Source organism: Biomphalaria glabrata, chromosome 15 (genome assembly GCF_947242115.1).
Source record: "Biomphalaria glabrata chromosome 15, xgBioGlab47.1, whole genome shotgun sequence".
Taxonomy (NCBI): Eukaryota; Metazoa; Mollusca; class Gastropoda; family Planorbidae; genus Biomphalaria; species Biomphalaria glabrata.
This window is the reverse complement of record NC_074725.1, coordinates 6,933,089-6,959,234: the sequence shown is the minus strand read 5'-3', so window position 1 is coordinate 6,959,234 and position 26,146 is coordinate 6,933,089. Positions and strand designations below refer to the sequence as shown.

Genomic DNA, 26,146 nt, shown 5'->3' with positions numbered 1-26,146 from the left:
GACTGGTAAAAAGTTTGTACACGTTATTTCTCCGACACCTAATCTCGGATCAAGCTGCAATTTTGCACAATTATTTCTTTTACTTGACAACACAAGAATAATTTTAAAAAATAACAAATTAGTCAATAAACTATTTATAATTAGTTATTATGTTTGATATCGAATAAGATAATCGATTATGAGCTATTTCGACATGACCAACGCATATTTTTTCGACTCAGAACCGGACACAACAGAATGAGACAATATATGTTCCGGAAGCTTAAAGTCGGGACGAGCGAAACCTGCCCTTGTAGAGCAACATCAGAGAATGCTGACCATGTCCTTTAAAGCTGCATACTATATCAAGAAGCCCGAAGAAGACTCTGGCCCCAAAACCTACCTATAGAACAGAAACTATACGAAGAACTGCCTGATTTAAAAACCACGTCGCGGTTCATCTCAGATATAGGATTACTGATCTGAACCCTCCATGTAAAATGAGAATGAAGACAAAAAAAAAAAAAGAACAAGAACAAGAGAAAGAAATGGTACTTGACTGATGTAGTGGTATAAGTTGAATTAGTCCCCTTTAAACTTTGCCTATTTTCACAAGCACTTCTCCAGTATAGTAGTTGACGTGTTGGATTAAGGAGGCTAGGGCTCTCCAGCTCGAGTTCAGGGAGCTCAACTTTTAGATAATTTTTTTTTTATAAATGCATTTAAAAAGCCATTATGGTAACATTCACGCCAATACCCACTTCAATCTCCCCTTTCCAACTGGTCGAGATAAATGAGAAAGTTCAGCCTAAAAGCATGAAAATGCATTAAACAAAAACAAAAAAAAAATATTTCTAATCGTACAGATTTATTATTGTTTGTCTAGATCTATTACAAATGAAATTTAGTTATATGAATGATCCAAAATAATTGATACATATACTCTTAATATAATTTAAAAAAAAATATTTTATATATTTCTCATGTTGTTTTAATTCAGTTTAATGTTTATTATGGAACATTTATGCATTTATATTAAAACTTTACCTTGAGAATGTATAGAGCCAAAGACTGTATGGTATCAACAGCAATTAGAGGCCCTAGGTGAAGTGAATCAGCTGGACCCAATTAAAATATATACAGCGAGAGAAATAAAGTTATGCAATTAATGAACAATCCCGTGTACACCAACAATAAGTAAGATAAATGACAAAGAGTCCTGTGCAAGGCCCCCTAGGTGGCAGCCTAGTTTGCCTAAGGCCGGCCCTGTTAACAGAACAGTGACGTTCAGCTAACTATTACATGAGACTATATAGTTTTCCAAATTAGACTGAATTAAAAAAAAGAAAAATATATTTTCAAGCATCACAGATACTAAGTATACAATACAATATCTGCATGTCCTTCCACTCAGGTCATTGCGACAATCCTAAAACTAGTGGCGTAACTATGATGTGGGGATAGGGGAAGAGTTTGAAAATCCCGCCGGGCCCCCATTTGAGGAGGACCCGAAATGAGTGCTCGAATTTTTACATTAAACATTAAATAGCACGCCATTTTCTGATGTCATGATGTAGAATGTCAAAATGCAGGGACCCCTAAAGAGGCCAAGATCCCCGGGTCCTCAAATCCCTTGCTACGCCACTGATATACCTCTAGCTAGAGCGTAACCTTCCTTGAGTCCGTATACGACTATTTATCCTCGCAAAGAGAGATGAACTTTTAAGTATCTTGACAACTTCTGCTATATACCTCCTAATATAGACAAAATATGCTTGTTATCTAGACAATAAAATCTGCATCAAAAATGTACATCAAGAAGATTTCAAATCACTTGTTTCAGTTATCTGTGAGACGTTTAGACTTTTCGAGCTTGTTTTCTTTGTATTTACATGTCTTCCAAACATTACAAGAAGAGTCTCTCGGTATTTAGAACTCATGCGGTAATAGACAACAATAGTAATACTAGAGTTAACTGTCTCCATCTCTAGAGCGTAGGTGGCCACGATCCAGTTAATGTTAGAGTATATACCACTGATGCTAAGCTCCGGTATGATGGCTCGGGCAGTTAGCAGGGCGGACGACGGGATGAAACAGATTATAAAAATTACTGAGACAGTCACTATCATTTTGACCATCTTCTTTTCTTTCACTGACACAGCAGCGCCCGGGGTGGTGATGGCGGCTCCTGATGACATCTGGCGCCACACCAAAGCTCTCTTCAGCCAGAAGGCAATGACGATGTTACAGAGGATGATAACGGCGAAGGATACCAAAGGAACCACGGAGTTGGTGAGAAAGAGGGACGGGCCAAGGACGTCGTTGATGTTCTTGGTGTAGAAGATTCCCAGAACTGTCTTATTTTTCTTGGCGTCGAATTTCCAGTCGTAGTAGGCAGTGTAGTAGACTGGGAACATGGTCAGCGCGATCGCAAAGAAAACTGCCACGTTGAAAGCGAGCGCAATTCTCTTGGTTATCAGTGTTTTAACCTTGAAGGGCAAGGTCACACAAAGGCATCTCTCAAAGGCTACGAATGCAGTAATAAAACCGGTCACTTTGACGAAATAGTTGTGGGGGTAGCCTGCGGTCAAACTTTGAATCTCCAGTGGCAGAAACGGGAGGTCCAACTGGAGGAACCAAGGATTAACAATCACGTTGAACCACTGAAGCGTGACCAGGGCCCCGATGTCACTTACAGCCAGGGCTGCTAGGCTGATGTTGACGGTATCGCTAAATCCAATTTTGCTGAAGACGACAACATTGATCACGTTGGCTACTATCCCCAGCAAGCCGACAATTTCCCCAAACAAGATATTTGCCGTCACGACGATTTCACGGACTTCATAGCTGACCAGTCCATCAGGCTTGACAATGGATACAGTTGACTTGGTTGTGTAATTGACTGTGCCTTGTTTAGTGTAATAGGCATCCATTACCACTCCATCAATCTATTCAGGTATCTACAGAATCGTGTTTTCCAGATTTGTTTTGATCTGAAAATGTTTTTAGCTTTTAACGATAGAATTACAGACTTGTCAGTGATACTAGTTTGAATCTTCTTGAAGTGTTGAAATATATCATTTATTATTTGACCTGAAGTTTTAATTGAATTTACGCTATTAGTTTTTCCTATTACTAGTGTGCGCTAATTCATAATGAAACTAACTAAACTTAAAACAGAAAAGAATTTTACACATTGCCATGGTTACAAGAATAAATCGTAATGTAGGAATAAACAAATTACAATTTAATTTTAATTTAATTTTTATATAAATTAGAATTCAAACGACTTTACACAGCTATTACAAAAACCAGTGTTTCGTATGATTGAATAATGTTTCTATAAAAATGTTTCCCAAATGTTTTCCTTAACGGAACACTTCGCAAATTCCAAGAATTTAACCGGACATTTTGCTCTTTTTTTTAGACACGTCATTTCACACGATACTAGTTAATATTTCCAGTAGTTCGTGGAACACCCATTCAAGCCTCACGGAACACTAGAGTTCCACGGAACACAGTTGTATAGAATACATGCTCACTGCGTTATGTTCAACATAGCCTATATGGACATTTTGTATGCATTTTTTTTCTCTTTTTCTCTCTCTTTCTCCCCCTCTTTATACATATCTACTATCTAGATCGTATAAATATCAGTTTCATAGGATAATTGTCACTTGTAGAATTTCTTCGTTCAGTACAAAACAAACAAACATTGTTCTCTTTCTGCCCAGATTTTTCTCAATCATAATCTGAATCTAACGAGCCAAGTTGTAATTGAATGTTTAGTAATTATACGTTCTTCTTTGTCAATCTCAGACATGCCAATTAAATTAATGGTAGACTGTGTACCTGGCCAATCAATATATGAATCCAAAATCATTGTGTAAACCTTTGAATCTAGCGATTTCACAAAGCGATACAAACAACGCCATTCTAATTGTTATCATTTTAATAGCAGAACACACTTTTAAATAAAATTTGAATTAACCATCATAGTGAATGAGAACAAAATTAATTTGAAAAGCAAATTATAGGAGACATCATTCAATGTAGAGTGGTTAGCGATGTATGCATAAATACTTATTATATTTGTAGGACTATATTTAAACATAGCTCCAGTATTATGAGGCTACTATTTGATCTAACCAGTATGGCCGCTATTGTGACTTTGGGATAAAGTGCAACATTTTAGGATTCCTCTAACAGTAGTCTACAAGATAAGTCATAGCGATTTATTTCAAAGTCATTCTTTAAATCGATAAATGATTTACATGTTAATGAAAAGTACATCGTTCTGGATCTAAAATACTTGATCGATTTCATTAAGCTTGAAATGGTAACAGTCTGTGTGATTTCATTCATAACTTCAGATGTAGAGGGTAATAATAAGTATTTCTTTATATTCTAAGCGAACGAAATAATTTTTAGAATATTCACACATGAAACTTTAGTGACTCAAAATTTGAAAGCCATGACCATTATAATAAACTCCCAAGTAATAAAGTTCATAAATCTTTTAAATAAAAATTATTTTTCTCTTCAAAAAATAAGGCGATTTCTTCGATTCCGAAGATTAAAGATGAGTGCAGTGATTCACAGGATTACGCAAACCCAGTTGCGACCTGTATATTTTCCCACTATATTATGAAGGTCTAACCATTGTCCGCCGGGGGGTGGGGGGGTCTATTGAAGTCAATGTTACGTTTTCTACGCCTGTCTTTAAAAAAAAAAATCGCTATCTTATTTTATTACGAAAGAAACTAGTAGAGGTTCTGTTACACACCCACTCACACACACACATAAAATCTCAGAACTTAATACAATTTACAAACAACAAAAACAACAACAAACAAAAAAGTTTTTGTTTTTTTTAAATATATTAGGATTTTATTTAAGAAACCAAAAAATACACTTATTAAAGCAACACATTTTTTTTATTTAAAACTTTGGTAATGATAATGTAGATCCTCATACATTGAGGCTAAACCACATGTGGAAATTCCCCCCCCCCCCCCCCCGGCCGGGCTCATCTATTAGGAAGAACACCACAGTTACAGCTATATATATATATATAAACTCTGTAAGATTTATTTTCCATTTTTTATATTTAACAAAATGTATCAATTACCACTAATTTAATTAACTAATTGGTTAATCTTTTGATTCTTGTTTTCTTAGCATCAATTGTTCCAAATTTAAAATTGATCCTAGAATGGAAAGAAATCATTTTGTACCAGACGGACAAACGAACAGACAGACAGAGTGAGTTAATATAAGTTTTGTAACAACGAGAAGATAACCCATGCTTAGCAGCAGGCGGGCTACCCCGCACTGTTACTGAAGATTACCTATTCCGTGTTCAGCTGCACAGATAACAAGCTCAGTTGGAGAAACAGGTTGTTGTCTGTTTACAAGGCGGGTAATTGTGACCTAGTTCGTTATTAAAGTGGAGAAAATTTGATTTTTTAAAAGTGGTTCCCTTTTTTTTACAAATTAATATGAGCGGATTTAATTGCTTGCCAAATCCTTGATTCAACAAAGCTCTTATCTTGAGAAGAAACAATAGTCGATTCTTGATAGGATTCTTTCATTAACAAAGCATTAAAAGTATTACACAACTCGATGCCTCTAATCTCTACTCAAACATTCTGAACTACAATAGATCCAATGTACCTGTGTATATATAAGCTACATAAGCCTTATCTAAGAATGCTCAAATGTTGCCTTTTTTGTTTTCTATTTGAATTTGAAGTCATGGGAGCACCGAATTCTTGTCAGCTCTATCTTGCTTCGCTTTTACTATTTGTGTTGATACACTCGTGTAAGATCGCAGGTAAATAAATTAAATAATATTAATGTATAATAAAATAACATCTTCTCGGATACTAATATTGCTTGATAAAAATCTTTTCTGTCTGTGTCATTAACTTCTGGGCAGTTTGTCTTTAATCATTAGTACAAAAGGTAAATACAAAATAATAATGTTGATTGATAAAGAGGCTTAATGGGGCTAATTGAAAGCAAGATGCGTTATCAAAGAATAAGTCAGATCAATATACTCTTAGTCAATCAAACAGATCAATATACTCTTAGTCAAACAAACAGATCAATATACTCTTAGTCAATCAAACAGATCAATATACTCTTAGTCAATCAAACAGATCAATATACTTTTAGTCAATCAAACAGATCAATATACTCTTAGTCAATCAAACAGATCAATATACTCTTAGTCAATCAAACAGATCGATATACTCAATCAAAGGAATCACTTTCTACAATATCAATATATATATAGAAGAAAACGTACGAAGGGAATCAATGTGCTCAGTTGGAGATTTTCACGATAACCTAAAGCAATGTCAAGGACGCTCTTACCTTCACTGTTGACAATGGACCTTATTCACCAATCGTAAACAAACAACATTTAGCCACGTTGTTCTCTATCTCTTCTATACAAAATACGTAATCCACAAAGATTGTCACGTGATACGTCTTTTGTTCATTGTTTTATCAATATTATCACGTGGCTAAATGTTGTTTGTTTACGATTAATGAATGAGGTCCATGAAATAAAATCAAATGAAGCTATTATGTTGACAATATGTCAATGCTAGGCAGTCTATCTTTATGCTTGTGCTTGTTTAGTTATATTCTTAGACAGGACCCACTGCCAAAATCATTCTTCAAAGTACAGAGGTAATAAAACTATGAAGGAAAGCAACGTACAACAATGGACCAATTCTCTCCCTTGATTTTCTGCTAATGATAGCTTCTGATCGGAAAGAATCGAGAAATTTGGTGACATGGACTGCAACAGCACCCCTACAACGCCATTTTATGTTATCCTTTTATAAAAGTTAATCTTAAAACAGGTTCTTCTTTTATTTAAAAAATAAATAATTAAAAAAAAAAGACTTCTTAGAGAATTAAACCTCGTACTTCCTGCCCTGCAATCCAAAGATGTACTATTTTCGTAATAGAATGACATACAGAACTCTATAGAGGTTTTAAGAAAAAAAAATTGCATGTTTTATTTTCAAAAAATCTTTTATCAAATAAAATAGTAGGCCACAAATGACATATTATTATTAAAAGTATATTAAGCCTCTATATTAAAATGATGTACAAAAGAACTTTTATTTTTATTCTATGTAAAGAAAATTTTACTTTTTTTTTTTTAAATTTTACATTTCAGTTACAAACCAATTTTTATTTCAATATTTTGTGCTATACAAATAGAAAACATTCTCTATCAATACATATATCCATATGAATCAAAAGAAGAGCAGCTTGAAGCTCACTAAAAGCTTAGCATGGATAATTCTTATAAATTCAAATAAAGACTTGTAAATTAGAAACACACACTCATAATAACAGTTTGGAAGGCGATGCATGCATAACATCTTCTTCTCCATATCATTCACTACCAAACCGAATGAACCAAATCATATAGAATGAAACAAATGCACCTTTGTTGAAGGTCCCCTTTATACCATTAAACAAAAAGTACACACTTAGAAGTGCATTGGAAACGTGAACATCCATTCACTATGTTAAGTAACTGACCATACGGGGAAAACCCTGGTTTAACCGTTATACATTTTTTTAAATATTCATTACGCTTTAGCAGGAATTGTCGCACTCAACTCAAAAGTTTTTTTTTTTTTTTTTTGTATTCAGTTAAGAGTTGAATATATAAATAGACTTACATGAACAGTTTGCGCACCGTCTTGTGTAGAAATGAGTTGGACTGTTTAGAGAAGAACTGGCCTGATCACTGAAGAGACTCACTGAGTTAATCAATATTACAATAAAATAAATAGCATGAAAATTATAGACACCATGAAGGAAGAGTTTGTTTTTTTAAATTCTACTTGTTTTAATGTTTACTTATTGAAGAATTAAAAGATTTCTTTAAATATCTTCCGCAGCACAGAATGTAGCCGTGACAGCTAAGCCAGATATCATTCTAAAAGGTCTGACTACATCACTTGCTTTCAATTGTACCTTTGAGGACGAAGCTGTGTCTAGTCTTGTTTCGCTGAAAGTCTCTCGCGCTCCAAACTCTGAAACCATTGGTCAAGGCTACGAAGAACTAGCCTCGGTCAACTCATTCTCCTCTTCAAATCTGGTGAACACAAGCCGAGAAAATTTGACAGTGTCATCGAGTTTTGCAGCTTCCGGCTTATCGTTTCTAAGTCTTGTCTGGCACAGTAGCGATGACCTCAGGACAGGGACCTACAAGTGCGAAGCAGATTTCCTTGACCTCACGGGTCACCCGAAACAAGTTTCAAACTCAGCTTACGTCTCGGGCGTCAGCCACGAGTCTCAAATGTTAGTGGATGAGATCCTAAGTCTGAAAGAAGAGAACAAAGTCAGAGAAACTGAAGCTCTTTCTTACAAAGAACTTCTTTTGAGTTTCATAGCTTCGTGGAACATCAAGAAGAACCAGACCAGGGATATTATCTTTACTCAATCGCAAGAGTTTAACGGATCTATTTACTTACTTTCTAGGGCCAACGTATTCGATAATACCGGAATCGCCCAAGCAGTTTGCGAGATTTACGATAGCAAGCTGGCTGAAATCGAATCCAACGAAGAACTTGAGTTCGTCCAGAACTTCCTGAAGAACAATACTGATTTGTTCTATTTCTATTACATAATTATCGGTGGCGTCAACAACGAGGGTGTCAATGGAACTTGGGTTTCTCCTGACAGCGGCCTGCCCTTGGATTACCTAAATTGGGCTCCGGGGTACCCTAACAAAGACACTTATGCCAAATGTTTAGGACTTTGGAGCTATGTTGACTGGAAGATGGTGAATGTTAACTGCTTTAAAGAATCTCTGGACTGGCCAAAGAAATTCATATGTGAACGTTCACTTAAAGAATATATGTCTTTGAAATAGGTCAAGGTTACGGTCTATTTTTCCTTTGCCTAACATATTTTATTATGTTTAGTAAGGCACCTGGCTTGTCCTTAGTAATCGATATTTAGAATGTTTGTATAAACTTACCCATGAAGAGAACACATTTTGTAATCATTACCTGACCTTTGTTGTTATATATAAGTGTACCTATGATTGATATATTAATAAAATGTTTGTGAAATGTTTTACATGTTCCTTTAAAGCCAAAACTTACAGAAGGACGACGGGGGATTGTTACACCAGCGGGCAGGGTGTGAACCTGGGACCACCAAGACGACCGAACGACAGTCCAGCGCGCTTATCGCACGACCAGGCAGCCATATTATTTGACACTTTATGAACTCTCTTGCAAATATGTATCATTATAATATGTATAATCATAATAATTTGTTTTACATAATTCGGATGTTCCTTCAGAGTTGAAGATATTTTACTTCCTAGTCCAAACCTCCCGCAGGACGACGGGGGATGGGAGCGGGCAGGGTTTGAACCCTCGACCGTCGATAAATCCAAACGACAGTCCAGCGTGCAAACCGCACGACCATCCAATGTTGTGAAACACTGGTATTAGCTATAAATGAGTGTCTCATCATGACGACGGTAATGGTCATTTGTTGCCGAAGGGTGTTATGTGGCCAGCACAAGCGCCTTTACTCTTCCAACTGAGTCAGAGTTGAGTGGACTCGAAACGTTCTCGAAACGTTCTAAAAATCCTGAAATTCAAAATACCAGTCCTCATCGAGTTTCGAACCCGCGACCTCTTCCACTCAGCCATCACAGCCCCTCTTTAAATAATAAAAAAGTATAACTGAATTTTTCTAACGTTAAAATAGAATGTCTAATTTCCAAGCCGATCCAACTTTTTTTTTTAACCATTATTGAATACCGAATAAAAGTTAAAGCCTTATCTTAAGAAAATATAGGTCAACAGGCCTGTCATCTGTGTATTCCAGAGGCCTACCAGGTTTAACAAAAGTATTCGACAGATTATTTTTCTCCTTTTACTGTGCACCCAGTAATTAGCTTGACTTTACAGGCAAGATTAACCCATGAATAAATGTAGAGAGAGAGAGAGATACTATTGTTGAAAGAAACGCATGCACATTATAAGGAGATAAAGAAGAAAGCTCACAGTATAAAACACAGAACTCTAGGTAATACTTTTCCTTAAAAGAAACTAGAGACAAACCTTTGCAATGAAGTTAAATTCTGTGCCTGTTAGTTCTATACTTATTGTGTGCTACTCTCTGATGTTATCACATTCAGTTTTAGGTAGCTATTGACTTTTTATTGTTCATATATATACATTCATATATTTTTTCAAACTGTATGTTTCGTTTTCTCAGACTATAGACTCTTATAATATACAGACGTTTCTACCCAATAAAGACGGGACCTAATTACGTCCTACACGTATCCATGTGTTCATCACAGCTTGCATGTTAATAAGAGAATTAAACTCTTCTATGTCCTTTGCTCTTTCCTAGATCATTCAATGAAATCCGTTTCATGTTGAAATACTTGTAATGACACTAGGGAAGAAAGGGGCTTAGACGAATTCGTCAAGCATATTGATTAAATGGACTCTTAAATATTAGAGTTTCAAGTATGTGTTGGGTATCTACTTAGATTTGGGATTAAACTGATAGGAAAATGTTGCTCGATTTCGTTGGTCTTGTGTATGTGTGTGCTACATAAGGTTGAGAACTCGTTATTGACCAAAGGTCACACTGGGACTGTTATTGACGATACATCTCATATAATAATGTTAGCTATACCCGCACTTGGTAACATTAATTGATCACATTTGTTATGTAACATTGTGTGTTCTTTACAAGCAGTAAATAACCTTATGTAACACTGTGTATATGTGTCTCTGTCTTTGTGTGTGTGTATTCATCAAGAAAAACCTTTCTACTAAATGTATACACTTATAAATCTGGTGGTGGGAAGTAATCTTACAATCATTAGGGCTTAACCTTAACTTTGTATGTAATGTAGCCATAGACAGTCAATATGTATCTGTTTTATGTAATTTAGTCAAGACAGTCATTGGAATGACATACACCCCTACAAGCGGTCACGACCCCTAAAAAATATTTCTACATGCAATCACTGACTTTTCTTCGGCTTCTTAATTCAATATTTAAAGATTTTATGAACTCTATGTTGCTTTTTGGTTGAGACTCCTGGCGTCGTAGCACTCTCTCACCCAAGAGTTCTATTCTCTTATCTTCTTAACTTCAGACGTTACTTCAAAAAAGAAGATGATTACGCCCTACGCGTTATGCACCTAGTCATGCATGTTAAACAATGACTTAAATTCTGCCAAGTCATTGGTTTTTACTGGCTGGCTCAGGCAACCCATTCCATGCTCTAATAGCACTAGGGAAGAAGTAGCATTTGTACACATTTGTCCTATTGTCTTTCATTTTGACCTCAACACACACAATAATGTAGTCATACATACGTTTGAATTCGCTTTTAAAACTCGTATTTCAGTCAATGTCGGCTTTATATAAATATGGAAACTGCCCAAGTTTAGACTGACAAAAAATGATTGTTTTTATACAATGTTTACAAGAGCAAGTTACGAGCCAAGGATTTTCAAAGTTTCATTTAATCTAACATTCCTTTAGAAACGGACAATAAAAAAAAGATATACTAGATTTAGAAAGTCATACCTTTGTTCTGATGTGGCGAACATGCAAAGATTTATATATTTGTTTGTATTTTCCTAGCACAGAATGTATTGGTGACGGCTGAACCTAGAAGCATTTTAAAAGGTCTGACGGAGTCACTTTTCATCAATTGTACTTTCAACAAATCAGATGATTCCAGTCTTGTATCACTGAAAGTATCCCGCGCTCTGAACTCTGAAACCATTGGTCAAGGCTACGAAGAACTAGCCTCGGTCAACTCATTTTCTGCTCCTAGTCTGGGCAACCAGAGTCATGAAAATTTCACCGCGGCATGGAGCTTGGCAGCTACTGGTTCATCTTTCTTAACTCTTACTTGGAACAGAAGTCTCGACATCAAGCAAGGCGCCTACAAATGCGATGCAGAAGTGCTGAACATCACTGGGCAGCCGTACGTTGTCTCCAACACAGCTTACGTCTCGGGCGTGAGTCAGGAGTCACAAATGCTTGTGGATGAAATCCTAAAACTGAGAGAAGAAAACAAGTTTCGAGATGCCGAGTTTCAGTCCTACAAAGAACTTGTCTCGAGTTTCATAGCTTCTTGGAACAGAAAGATGAACCAAATCCAAAGCTCCATTTTTATCGAATCACTCGAATTTAACGGATCGATTTATCAACTCTCTAGGGCCAACGTGTTCGACAATACCGGAATCGCCAAAGCAGTTTGTGAGATTTTTGAAAGCAGGCTGACCGAAATCGAATCCAGCGAAGAACTCGAGTTCGTCCAGGGCTTCGTGAAGAACAATACCGATATGTTTTATTCTTATTACATTGTTATTGGGGGTATCAATGAAGGGGGTGTGAACGGTACTTGGGTCTCTCCTTACAGCAACTCGCCACTGGGCTACTTGAAATGGGCAGCAGGTTACCCTGCTAAGAACACCTATGACACTTGTTTAGCTCTCTGGGCTGCCGTGGGCTGGGACATGGTCAACGTGAACTGCTTCACGGAGCCTGTAGATGCTCCTAAGAAGATCCTGTGCAAGCATCTAGTACAGAAGTAAAATCTTATGAAAAGTACATGTTGTATTAACTGTCAAAGGCTTAATATATGATAAAGAGTGGCCAGCGTTGATTAGATGCAAATTAGATGCACCGCATTGAAATCTAAAAAAAATAAATTACATTTGTAAAAGAATTATTGTTATTTTTATTCCATAGTTATATATATATGTATTTAAATCTATGACTAAATGTGTAATAGATATACATGGCCACATATGTTTGCGAACTAGTGAAAAGGAGCCTAGCTTTGGAATGGGGATGCTACAGAAATATCCTAGGTATCATATACAAAGAAAGCATCTCAAACGAAGAGACTAGAAACATGATTAATACAGCGATTGGACCCTACGATGACCTGCTAATTACTTTCAAAAACGCAAACTTAAAGTCTATGCCCATATCACAAGATCCTAATGGCTTGCAAAGACCTTCCGTCAGGGAACTGTACCAGGAAAAAGAAGAAGAGGCAGACAGAGAAAGTGATGTGAACACGTCATAAAAAATAAATGGGCCTATTATTTGAAAAGACTCTATCTAAAAGACAGAAAGGAATAATGAAAGTCTGTCAAAAGATTGTGTGTGGTGCCCAAACGGTCAAACGGACATGTGAAGGTGAAAGTGATAAATAGTGAAATGTGATGGTTTTAATATTAATTTTGGGACGTTCTTTGTGCTGAGAATTTTAAAAATGGGTGGTACACGTAGTGCATTAGGTGGTGTACTTAGTAAATAGGTTGTGTACTTAGTGAAATAGGTTGTGTACTTAGTGAAATAGGTTGTGTACTTAGTGAAATAGGTTGTGTACTTAGTGAAATAGGTTGTGTACGAAGTGAAATAGGTTGTGTACTTAGTGAAATAGGTTGTGTACTTAGTGAAATAGGCTGTGTACGTAGTGAAATAGGTGGTGTACGAAGTGAAATAGGTTGTGTACGTAGTGAAATAGGTTGTATACGTAGTGAAATAGGTTGTGTACGTAGTGAAATAGGTTGTATACGTAGTGAAATAGGTGGTGTACGTAGTGAAATAGGTTGTGTACGTAGTGAAATAGGCTGTGCACGTAGTGAAATAGGTGGTGTTCGTAGTGAAATAGGTGGTGTACGTAGTGAAATAGGCTGTGTACGTAGTGAAATAGGCTGTGTACGTAGTGAAATAGGTGGTGTACGAATTGAAATATGTTGTGTACGTAGTGAAATAGGTGGTGTACGTAGTGAAATAGGTGGTGTACGTAGTGAAAAAGGTGATGTACGTAGTGAAATAGGTGGTGTACGAATTGAAATATGTTGTGTACGTAGTGAAATAGGTTGTGTACGTATTGAAATCGGTGGTGTACGTAGTAAAATAGTTGGTGTACGTAGTGAAATAGGTGATGTACGTAGTAAAATAGTTGGTGTACGTAGTGAAATAGGTGGTGTTCGTAGTGAAATAGGTGGTGTACGTAGTGAAATAGGCTGTGTACGTAGTGAAATAGGCTGTGTACGTAGTGAAATAGGTGGTGCACGTAGTGAAAAAGGTGATGTACGTAGTGAAATAGGTTGTGTACGTAGTGAAATAGGTTGTGTACGTATTGAAATAGGTGGTGTACGTAGTGAAATAGGTGGTGTACATAGTGAAATAGGTGGTGTACGTAGTGAAATAGGTGGTGTACGTAGTGAAATAGGTTGTGTACGTAGTGAAATAGGTGATGTACGTAGTGAAATAGGTGATGTACGTAATGAAATAGGTGATGTACGTAGTGAAATAGGTTGTGTACGAAGTGAAATAGGTTGTGTACGTAGTGAAATAGGTGGTGTACGTAATGAAATAGGTTGTGTACGTAGTGAAATAGGTTGTGTACGTAGTGAAATAGGTGATGTACGTAGTAAAATAGGTTGTGTACGTAATGAAATAGGTTGTGTACGTAATGAAATAGGTTGTGTACGTAGTGAAATAGGTTGTGTACGTAGTGAAACAGTTGTGTACGTAGTGAAATAGGTGGTGTACGTAATGAAATAGGTGGTGTACGTAATGAAATAGGTTGTGTACGTAGTGAAATAGGTTGTGTACGTAGTGAAATAGGTGATGTACGTAGTAAAATAGGTTGTGTACGTAATGAAATAGGTTGTGTACGTAGTGAAATAGGTTGTGTACGTAGTGAAATAGGTGATGTACGTAGTAAAATAGGTTGTGTACGTAGTGAAATAGGTTGTGTACGTAGTGAAATAGGTTGTGTACGTAATGAAATAGGTTGTGTACGTAGTGAAATAGGTTGCGAACGTAGTGAAATAGGTTGTGTACGTAGTGAAATAGGTTGTGTACGTAGTGAAATAGGTGGTGTACGAAGTGAAATAGGTTGTGTACGTAGTGAAATAGGCTGTGTACGTAGTGAAATAGGTTGTGTACGTAGTGAAATAGGTTGTGTACGTAGTGAAATAGGTTGTGTACGAAGTGAAATAGGCTGTGTACGTAGTGAAATAGGCTGTGTACGTAGTGAAATAGGTTGTGTACGTTGTGAATTAGTTGGTTTACGTAGTGAAATAGGTTGTGTACGTAGTGAAATAGGTTGTGTACGTAATGAAATAGGTGGTGTACGTAGTGAAATAGGTTGTGTACGTAGTGAAATAGGTTGTGTACGTAGTAAAATAGGTTGTGTACGTAGTGAAATAGGTTGTGTACGTAGTGAAATAGGTGATGTACGTAGTGAAATAGGTGGTGTATGTAGTGAAATAGGTTGTATACGTATTGAAATAGGTGGTGTACGTAGTGAAATAGGTGATGTACGTAGTGAAATAGGTGATGTATGTAATGAAATAGGTGATGTACGTAGTAAAATAGTTGGTGTACGTAGTGAAATAGGTGATGTACGTAGTAAAATAGTTGGTGTACGTAGTGAAATAGGTTGTGTACGTAGTGAAATAGGTTGTGTACGTAGTGAAATAGGTTGTGTACGTAGTGAAATAGGTTGTGTACGTAGTGAAATAGGTTGTGTACGTAGTGAAATAGGTTGTGTACGTAATGAAATAGGTGGTGTACGTAGTGAAATAGGTTGTGTACGTAGTGAAATAGGTTGTGTACGTAGTGAAATAGGTTGTGTACGTAGTGAAATAGGTTGTGTACGTAGTGAAATAGGTTGTGTACGTAGTGAAATAGGTGATGTACGTAGTGAAATAGGTGGTGTACTTAGTGAAATAGGTTGTGTACGTAGTGAAATAGGTGGTGTACGTAGTGAAATAGGTGGTGTATGTAGTGAAATAGGTGATGTACGTAGTGAAATAGGTTGTGTACGTAGTGAAATAGGTGATGTACGTAGTGAAATAGGTTGTGTACGTAATGAAATAGGTGATGTACGTAGTAAAATAGTTGGTGTACGTATTGAAATAGGTTGTGTACGTAGTGAAATAGGTGGTGTACGTATTGAAATAGGTGGTGTATAAATTAAAATGATTAATGTTTACATTGACATGAGTGTTGAGTAAATATAGTTTATAGAATTAAATGCTATTTCTAGTGATATAAGTTGTAGATCTTAACATATATATATAGATCTACATGGGAAATGAAAGAATGATATATAATCGATAAAATAATCTTACATCCCCGCGAGTGCAGTTTCGAAATAAAATCTGTGTTTTTAAAGAGATGTGTTTTAGAACTTTCATGTGATCAGTTTGGCCCCGCCTACTTATCACAATATTGCACTTACTAACACTAGCTAACGTATTCTATCCCATAAAGACACACATTAGTGCATTGTTGATATAATATAATCCATACTCTCTTGAAATACGCCGATCACATTCACTTAATAAATATGAGGCGCGGTGGCTGAGCGGTAAAGCGCTTGGTTTCTGAATCGAGGATCCCGGGTTCGAATCCTGGTGAAGACTGGGAATTTTAATTTCGGAAACTTAAGGGCGCCTCTGAGTAACACTTAGCTCTGATGGAAATTATTAGAAAACTAAAGGTGTCGTTGACACCCTCGTTAACCGCGGGACACAGAAACAGAGGAGCTAAAGACCACATGGTCTGAAAGAGGAACTTTACTTTACTTTTGTGTCTATATACTTTGCACATGACTATTAACTCTCTTACTGCATTAGTACTCAGATGACTTTACTTGTTAAATGGTCACACCGCTAAGTCTGACTAACTGGTAATTTACTTCAGTGACTAAACCCTCCATCTCTAAAGCGCCTGTACTTCCGGACATACTCGTGTTCGCTATTTACATTGTCCGGCTCTGTAGTCAACAAAGTTCACCAAAATAAAACAAAGTACTATAACTTTATAGTGTCACCTGTGACCTTAGTCATTTAAATGTTTTATATGTAGAACCAATATGAAAGTAACCCTAAGTAGCAAGCACTGTTTACAAGGTCTTAGACCTACAAAAATGGCGTTGTCTCTCGCAGAATACCTTACTAGGGCTTAAGTTTTAGATATCCCAGATTTTTAGAAAAACATATCTTTAAACGTTGGACCAAAACAAGGAAGAAAAAATTCATTTTGAAAACCTTTTCCTTAATATGATTATTAGTCATTTGCATTTCAAACATCGCCCCTTCATGGGAAGTGGAAGTTAAAAGGAAAGGAGCAAGTTTCGAGGCTACACTGTAGTGAAGTGTGTTACGTTAGTTACTTAGTCATAGTGCAGCGTGTGTCTTCAGTGTGTACAGTTTCAGAAAACAAAAATTAATTTCATTGCTCGCTAGACTGGCTACCATTACTTTTAAATGTGTTTCTTACAGAAATATCTAAAATGAGATTCTTACAAACATGGACTGTTGTCAAGGTAATGTTACTTTCTTTTTGGACATTGGATAGTAGCCAAAACACGAATGGGTCTAAGTTGAACTTTGAACCTTTCAAAGAAGATATAAATTCAGAAATTATTCAGACTGATTTGCAAAACTATGTAGATCTAATGCTACCTGAGTCCGAGAGAACTGAAACGAGTCCTAGAGTTTGTAGCTGTAACATGACGGGATGTAACTGTAGTAGACTAGGCCTAATTAGAGTCCCGGATTATTTACCTGTTTCTGTTATGTTTCTTGACCTTTCATTCAATCAAATTTTAACCATTGTTAACTGCTCCTTCTGTAACTATACAGACTTGACCGAGTTGAATTTATCCAACAATATTATTGACCTGTTAACGATTGAAACGTTCAGTCGACTCTTTAAATTAAAACGTTTGAACCTCGCTGGAAATAACTTAAATTATGTCATGAGCACATTTCCAGAAGGCGTCTTCTCGGATTTGATCTCTCTTACAACACTCTACTTGCACTACAACGCTAAAGATTGTGAATCTTCGTGTAGCTACCCGGACTCCACACTCTCAGAACTAACTCAGCTAGAAACTCTCAGCTTGGACGGGATAAGTCCATTTATTTTAGGTCCCAAATTTAAAGACCTAATCAACTTAAGAAATTTAACGTTCTCAATGGAAATTTGTAATATTGACGCCCTGATTATTCAACATGTTTAAACGTGGGACAAATCACAGCTTTAAACCTAACAAATTGTAACATTCTTGGACTTAAAGTCAGCAACAACACTTTCACGCCTTTAGTTCATCTGAACAGTCTGGACGTGAGCAACAACAACAAGCTACGTGTTAAACATCTCTTTCGAGTTCTGCGAAGTATTCAGACGTACAACATAACCGAGCTGAAGTTCAACTATGTCGAGCCTTTCTATTCCACCTCAATCATTATTGATGACACAATACTTGAAGGATTACCACGCTCGTTAAAAATTCTAGAAGGCAAGGGAAACCATCCGAGATGGTCTTTTACAAAAGTTTCCTACAAATCTCACGTACGTCGATCTAGAGAACAATAACTTTTTCTTTGGTGCTTATTTGAGAGATTTACATTGTCTTGAGAATCTAGAGGTTTTAAAACTAAGCAAGCGCTACGAGAATGGAGATGTTGCTTCACGCTCGGGGAATGATTTGTCTAAATTTCAAGTTGTCAACGATTGTAGTCGAACATTGCCGTTGCCTTGCTTTATGTTCCCGCCTAAACTGAAATATCTATACATGGGGGGAGGACATTTAAAAGGATCAATCAGGAATCTTTTCTTTAGTCCAAATAATTCTTTGATTGGGATAAAACTAGTCAATAATTACTTTCCATCATTAATTGGTCCAGTTTATGGCCTAGATAATTTGGTTTACTTAAGTCTAAAATATTGTTCCATAATGAACATTAATGAGACATTTTTCAACCAGTTTACAAGTCTTACAAAACTGATGCTGGGCTACAACAAGCTTGAACCCTATTTCAGACTTATGGAGTCGAACATCAGACCTTTCAGTAAACTGAATAAGCTGCAGACGCTCGACCTGTCTGGCAATGCCATAACGAAGATGCATGCAGACATCTTTGCTGGTCTCACGAACTTGAGGATTCTCTACTTCGAGATGAACTCGATGTGGATCTTCCACCTGAACATCGGCCACATGATGAATCTTCAATACGTTCACATGAGGAATTCCCAAATCAGCAGCTTCTCCTTGGAGGTTCGTCAACACATCGACGTTTTATGCAGCAACAAGAGCCGCGTTGTCGCAAAACCCAATTCGCTGCGACTGCGACAACTACGATTTCATTCAATGGATGTTGAGCTCGCGGGCATTCGACCCAACGTTTGCTGACTACATATGTCAGTATGCAGACTCTTCCTTTAAAAATATCACAGACGCCTATGAAGAGACTCTCAGGGAGTTACAAAGAAAGTGCACAGACAATTCCTTAACTCGTTTGTTTGTTATAGCTGCCACATTCATAATGGTTGCTTTTGTTATTGCTGGAATAATTTACAGGCTAGTGGAGGATACATTCAGTTTTAACAATTTTAACCGCATAGCTGCACAGAAGTACAGCAGTCTTAAATCTTAAATACCTTGAATCTGTTTTTCATTCTGTAAACAATAACCCCTCCCTCCCCAGTATCTTGTGAGCTTCGATTTTGCGAATTCTTTTATAGCAAAGAAACATCCTAGGTGTAGCTATGCTTCGAAAAGCCTTGTTCATCTTTTTTGAGCCAAGCTCTATTCTGGAGAGATACTCCCATCCGTATACAACGCAGGTAAATGTGGCATATGCTTTTGATGGTAGAGGAGCCAACCATTTTTTTTAAATGCCTTGAATATTCCTGGTCCATCGGTGAATTCTATTGGGGCCGCCTCTGAGTTTGTGTGATAACACAAACTTTTTTGTAATCTTGTTTTGTTTAGCTTTCTTAACTTCCAGGCCGAAGTCATCGCTTTCACTTCTCTGTAACTTTCTTTCTCAACATCTCTCCACATTATGCGGTCAAGGGCTTTGTCTTCTAAGTATTCAACATCGATAAAGTGATCATTGTATAATGTTTACTTATTTCTGTCATTCTAGCGTAGGCCTCATGGAAATTAATCTATTCTCTTGATTATCCTTTTGTTCGGATGATACAAATTTGATAATTGTCTTTTTTTCCCCCGATGATATGTGTAATAATAGTGAAAGAAATAGTAAATAAAACTGTAAACTGACTCCTTTAGATTTCGCTGGAAATTGCGTTACATCTACTACGCGACCTACCTCAAGTTAAAACATAGCGAGCAAGAACACGATGGCCAGTTGCGGTATGATGTCTTTATTAGCTTTGCTCACCAGGATGAAGAGTTTATTTTAAAAGATGTATACCCAGGTAAGCTGACACCAATATTCACAATATTATTTTTTTTTTACCTTTGTGAGGCCCGGGTTTGAAAGAGGCTCCTCGATTTTGGTTTGTTTGTTAGCAAAACATACAGTTGAACGCTACTAAAAGCCAATAATGTACCCCCCCCCAGCCCCATAGACTGTTTGTTTCAAATGTCCAACTTAGTCTTCCCCCTCCCTTTTGTTCACCTTTTGAGACCTTCCTTTAAAGTGACTCAGAACGAAACATACTATTTTTTTTTTAAATAAACAAAGCTTATCTAAAGGGAAAGAATCAATGTCATATATCTCAATATTGCAGGAATAAGCTCCTTGTTTGTAAATAAAAACAAAATAAAGTAATCACCACTGAAGGATTAGCTAATTTTTTTTAAATTATTAATTTATGTAATGTTATCGACTATTAATAATTATACATAAATCCAACTTGATCGGTGTGGGGACTAGGAATACGAGAAAGCGCAAAGTGTCAAAGTCAAAATAATTGTCAAGGACTAGATAAATGTCAAGGTTTAAATAAGTGTAAAGGTCTAAATAATTGTCAAGGTCTTAATAAATGTCAAGGTTTAAATAATTGTCAAGGTTTAAATAAGTGTCAAGGTCTAAATAATTGTCAAGGTCTAAATAATTGTCAAGGTCTAAATAATTATCAAGGTCTAAATAATTGTCATTGTCTAATTAATTATCAAGGTCTAAATAAGTGTTAAGGTCTAAATAATTGTCAAGATCTAAATAATTGTCAAGATCTAAATAATTGTCAAGATCTAAATAATTGTCAAGGTCTAAATAATTGTCAAGATCTAAATAATTGTCAAGATCTAAATAATTGTCAAGATCTAAATAATTGTCAAGATCTAAATAATTGTCAAGATCTAAATAATTGTCAAGATCTAAATAATTGTCAAGATCTAAATAATTGTCAAGATCTAAATAATTGTCAAGATCTAAATAATTGTCAAGGTCTAAATAATAGTCAAAGTCTTAATAAGTTTCAAGGTTCAAATAATTATCAAGATCTAAATAATTGCAAAGGTCTAAATAATTGCCAAGGTCTAAATAAGTGTCAAGGTCTTAATAAGTGTCAAGGTCTAAATAAGAGAGTCATGCTTGAAATACGATACGGCTGGGTACAAGTGGAAAGTTACGGCTTACAGGAGAACCAAAAAAGTTATTTAAGGGCCTGATTTTGTTAGTGTTAGTTAGTTGGGAAGTTGGAGCGGTAGTGACGAAAGACTTAGAGCTGTATTGTAAAAGTATTTGAAAAAAAAAATATCTTGAAACTGTTACAAGATTATGTCCTTGCTGTTATCCAAGAATAGACAAAATAATTCATCATCATACCGATAACAAGCAAAATATAAAACAAGGTTACAAAGACAGTTTGTGTGGAAACACAAACTCAAAATCGGCCCCCGAAGTGGTCCACCCAGGCAGGCTTCAATATTTTCAGAAAGAACATCCGAATGAAATTATATCAAAGACAAATGTGAGATAAGAATGGAGAAAGAAGGTTGACAGATCTTGTGTAGTGCCCCAACGGTCCAGCAGATCAATGGATAGGTGCAAGTGAATGCAAAGTTAGATGTGAACCTGGCCTAACTAGTTCCCCTTTCAGACCTTGTGGTCTATAGGGCAGATGATGTAAAGTTCATCTGTTTTTGTGGCCTACGGTTAACGAGGGTGTCATGTAGCCAGCACAACGACTAACCGCTTTACTTATCGCCGACTAATGTCAGGTACCCATTAGAGCTGAGTGGACTCAGAGGCGCCCAAAGATTCCAAAGTTGAAAATCCCAGTCTTCACCAGGATTCGACCCCGGGACCCCCGTTTTGGAAGCCAAGCGCTTTACCGCTTAGCCACCGCGCCTCCCCTGGCCTAACTGATGTCTTATAATTGATATAATTGTTTGAATAGTAACAATCTCTTATTCGAATCCTCAACAAAAAAATACGATACTGCTATTATGAATTAAATCAGGAAAATGAAGTTTACAAGATTACTATTCGTTTTAAATTGTAATAGATCTAGACTAACAATACTAAATATGTGCGATTAGAAATATGTTTACCAATTGTTTTTGTTTAGCGCAAATGCATGCTTTTAGCTTTCTCAATACGCTACGATCCTATCACTTGTTTGGACCATCTGGAAAGGGATAGGGTGAGGGAGAAATAAGGGGGGGGCGTCTAGGACAGTCCTGGTCATCGGTTTTTAAATGTATTTAAAATAAAACAACAACTTAAAAGTGACCGATCTGAATTCGAACTCGAGAGCTGAAGCCTCCTCAGGACAATACGGTGGTCACCACTGTGCCAGGAGGCTGAAGCCTCATCAGGCCAATATGGTCACCACTGTGTCAGAGAGCTGCTTATAAAAGTAGGTTTTATAGTTATTTCTAGTTATTAATTTTTTTTTCCCCTGCAAACAACAAAGGGGACTAATTCAATTTATATCACTTTGTCAGTCAAGGAAAGATTCTTTCCCTTGTTCTGGATACAAAACAAAATGATTAATTAACAAAAGTTAATCAACTAATTGGTTAATTTTAGTGTTGGCATGTAAAAGAAATAATTGTGAGAGATTTCAGCTTTATCCGAGAATAGGCGTGGGAGAAATAACGTGTACAACATTTTTACCAGACAGACAGACAGACAGAGTAAGTTGATATAAGATTTGTAAAAAGAACTCGCATCATAACAATTGTCGACCATTCATTACAAGTACAAGATAGAAGTACATAGAATTCAAGTTAAGAGTCGACAAACATAATCTTTGTTATGTTGTTACAGAAGAAAGTATCTACACAAGACTACGCGAGAGTGACATTTGTCATTCCACAGTCTCCTATGACAGCAATAAGCTGTTAACAAAAGACGATAACAATATCTACACGTTAAATCATATATATATATATATATATATATATATATATATATATATATATATATATATATATATATATATATATACTTATTCCCATATTCTTCAAGAATAAGGTTACAAAGACAGTTAGTGTGAAAACGCAAACTCAAAATCGGCCCCCAAAGTGGTCCACTCATGCAGGTAAAAGGGCAGGCTTCCAAATATATCAGAAAGAATATCAGAATAAAGTTATATCAAATGCAAATGAGAGAAGAATGGAGAAAGAAGGTTGACAGATCTTGTGTGGTGCCCCAACGGTCCTGCAGACCAAGGGAGAGGTAAAAGTGAGTGTGAAGTTAGATGTGAATCTGGCCTAACTGATGTCTTATAATGATTATCTAATTGATCAAAATTGTTTTGTAGAGGGTCAATCTATTTCTCAAAGTCTCAAGAAAAAACAACAACATTTCGGTGTAGCTAGAATTAAAGGTAAAGCAAAAAATACAGACACAACAAAACCAGAAAAGAGAATAATTTGATACAAAGAAACGGACACAATGTCACCATTCGATGAAGGCGCGAGAGTGACCAGAGACCTTGCAAGAGCTTGCTGCCTGCCACAAACAGAATGTGCACGAAGCCTTCTGGGGCGTCCTAAAGGAAGGGCGATGAATATTTGCATACAACTGAAAGAAGAAGGAAGGAAAGACAACGCCGCTGTGACAGACACCATACAAATATTGTTTCTTTCTGTATTTAAGGTCTGTGGAGCCAAGTGTCTCAGTAAAGCTTTTTTCACAGCGGCATTATCTTTCCTTTCGTCTTCTCTCAGTCGTATGCAAATAGGCCTATATATACTTTTACAAAATCAGTTAATTATTTCTCATCTTAATTCCATGTTTTGACTTCATCCCCAGAACTGAGAAGCAGAGGGTTAAATGTACACGTCCACGGCAGAGACTTTGTGGCCGGTGAGTTCATCCCCAGAACTGAGAAGCAAAGGGTTAAATGTACACGTCCATGGCAGAGACTTTGTGGCCGGTGAGTTCATCCCCAGAACTGAGAAGCAGAGGGTTAAATGTACACGTCCATGGCAGAGACTTTGTGGCCGGTGAGTTCATCCCCAGAACTGAGCAGCAGAGGGTTAAATGTACACGTCCACGGCAGAGACTTTGTGGCCGGTGAGTTCATGGCCTCTAACATAGTGACGGCTGTGAGAGAAAGCAGGAAGACGTTGGTAGTACTCACGCTGGACCTTTTGAAGAGTAAATGGTGTAACTACGAGATACAGGTAAGTCAATACTAAACCATGATAATACAATTCTCACCCCCATTTTTTAAAAGTAAAATATAAGACTACTTGTAAAATATTCTGATGTAGGGGAAGATTAAATTATTGATTTAAAGTCCTGGTAGAAGCCCTAGGAAAATGTTGACTAGACTTAAATTATTGAAATGTAGTCGTAAAAAAATTCATTTTTGATGTGATGGAAGAATATAAATGGATATAAATGGAATAAAGAGATATAAATGGAATGATGTTTAACATAAATAGATACTGCCTGGGTTTCTCAAAAATAAAAACCCAGCTCTTCCGTGGTCTGAAAAATATTCATAATTGAGTTTAAACAAATATTCTTTCAATAGATCTCAAAGGTTGACCTAAAAACATCAATACAGTACAGTGTTATGGGCATCACTGTTCTACAGCCCCCTTTCCCTGCCCTTCTGTTTCTCCAAGCGGCTTTTAAACCTTCTTTCAGGGTACAGGAAAACCTGTGAGGCGTGCATTCTCCATGCCCACCTATTTGTATCCACTAGCTCTGAGTCAATAACGCCAGAGTATTCGTAATAGGTCCAATGTTAAATGAATAATTGCAGATTATTTAGAGTAGTTCAAAAACTGGTACATTCATAACGTCTCACCAGTAATTTATTTTTTACATATTTTATTTCCTTAGATGGCCAATATGGAGTCTGTCCACACAGGGCGTCAAGTTCTCGTGTTCCTTCTAAAAGATTCCCTCAACAACAAACAACTGGGAACTGAACTCTTGTTCCACATACGTAACAACACCTACGTAGTCTACCCACAGAATGGCACGAAAGGATCAAGAAACGAGCTGTCAGTGTTCTGGGACAAACTTTACAAAGATCTTCGAACCTAAAACATTTCGTTGATGCCCTTTCTTTTCGGTTTTATATCAGCGCATTATGTTTTTGTTCTTAATTCAATGTGAGTCAAACAATAGTCGTCGAAATAGAATGATGTGTTTATTAGCGGCCTCCGAAAGGGGAAAAGACGCTATTAGTTTTGTGCGAAATGTCTGTCCGTCTGTCCGTCTGTCCGTCCGTCCCGTTTAGATCTCGTAAACTAGAAAAGATATTAAAAATACGACATCACAATATTTTAGACCATTCAAAGTTCTGATGCAACGGCTACTTTTTTTTTTCTGAAAGCGAAAAATCTAATTTTTAAAATCAGTTATGCAAGCAGTTTTTTAAAGAGAAAAAGCTAATTAGTATGCATTATAAGTTAGACCTAATTTAAATTAAATCTTCATTTTCTGAATTAAATCTCATAAACTTATTCTTTTTTTTTTTTTTTTTTCAAAACAATTGGATCAATTATAAGACATCAGTTAGGCCAAGGGAGGCGCGGTGGCTGAGCGGTAAAGCACTTGGCTTCCGAACCGGGGTCCCGGGTTCGAATCCTGGTGAAGACTGGGATTTTCAACTTTGGAATCTTTGGGCGCCTCTGAGTCAACTCAGCTCTAATGGGTACCTGACATTAGTTGGGGAAAAGTATAGGCGGTTGGTCGTTGTGCTGGCTACATGACACCCTCGCTAACCGTAGGCCACAAAAACAGATGAACTTTACAACAAAAAACAGAAATGGAAAAGTGGTTTGAGTGCTGGGACAAGTCCCAAAAAAGCCCGTGGAGTCTGGGAGTGCATGAGGCGCCCTGACCGCACT

The 26,146-nt window shown here is 36.7% G+C and overlaps 4 protein-coding genes across 4 annotated transcripts; 3 read left to right on the top strand and 1 right to left on the bottom strand.

The window, feature by feature from the left end:
- Positions 1 to 1,041: 1,041 nt before the first annotated feature.
- On the bottom strand, positions 1,042 to 3,584 carry LOC106062325 (proteinase-activated receptor 2-like). The gene has a single exon (XM_056012169.1). It carries the CDS (start codon positions 2,910 to 2,912, stop codon positions 1,794 to 1,796), a length of 1,119 nt encoding a protein of 372 aa, XP_055868144.1. The 5' UTR covers positions 2,913 to 3,584; the 3' UTR covers positions 1,042 to 1,793.
- A 2,129-nt stretch (positions 3,585 to 5,713) lies between these two features.
- Positions 5,714 to 9,031, top strand: LOC106062326 (uncharacterized). The gene is made up of 2 exons (XM_013220593.2): positions 5,714 to 5,815; positions 7,917 to 9,031. The coding sequence occupies exons 1-2, from the start codon at positions 5,737 to 5,739 to the stop codon at positions 8,891 to 8,893; spliced, it is 1,056 nt and encodes a 351-aa protein (XP_013076047.2). The 5' UTR covers positions 5,714 to 5,736; the 3' UTR covers positions 8,894 to 9,031.
- Positions 9,032 to 9,120: 89 nt separating this feature from the next.
- Positions 9,121 to 12,711, top strand: LOC106062323 (uncharacterized). Its single transcript, XM_013220589.2, has 2 exons — positions 9,121 to 10,186; positions 11,656 to 12,711. Exons 1-2 carry the CDS (start codon positions 10,111 to 10,113, stop codon positions 12,615 to 12,617), a joined length of 1,038 nt encoding a protein of 345 aa, XP_013076043.2. The 5' UTR covers positions 9,121 to 10,110; the 3' UTR covers positions 12,618 to 12,711.
- Positions 12,712 to 17,579: 4,868 nt separating this feature from the next.
- LOC106058728 (toll-like receptor 4) lies at positions 17,580 to 25,604 on the top strand. Its single transcript, XM_056013051.1, has 6 exons — positions 17,580 to 19,249; positions 19,857 to 19,882; positions 20,144 to 20,292; positions 24,087 to 24,140; positions 24,255 to 24,460; positions 25,131 to 25,604. The coding sequence occupies exons 1-6, from the start codon at positions 18,611 to 18,613 to the stop codon at positions 25,335 to 25,337; spliced, it is 1,281 nt and encodes a 426-aa protein (XP_055869026.1). The 5' UTR covers positions 17,580 to 18,610; the 3' UTR covers positions 25,338 to 25,604.
- Positions 25,605 to 26,146: the final 542 nt, after the last annotated feature.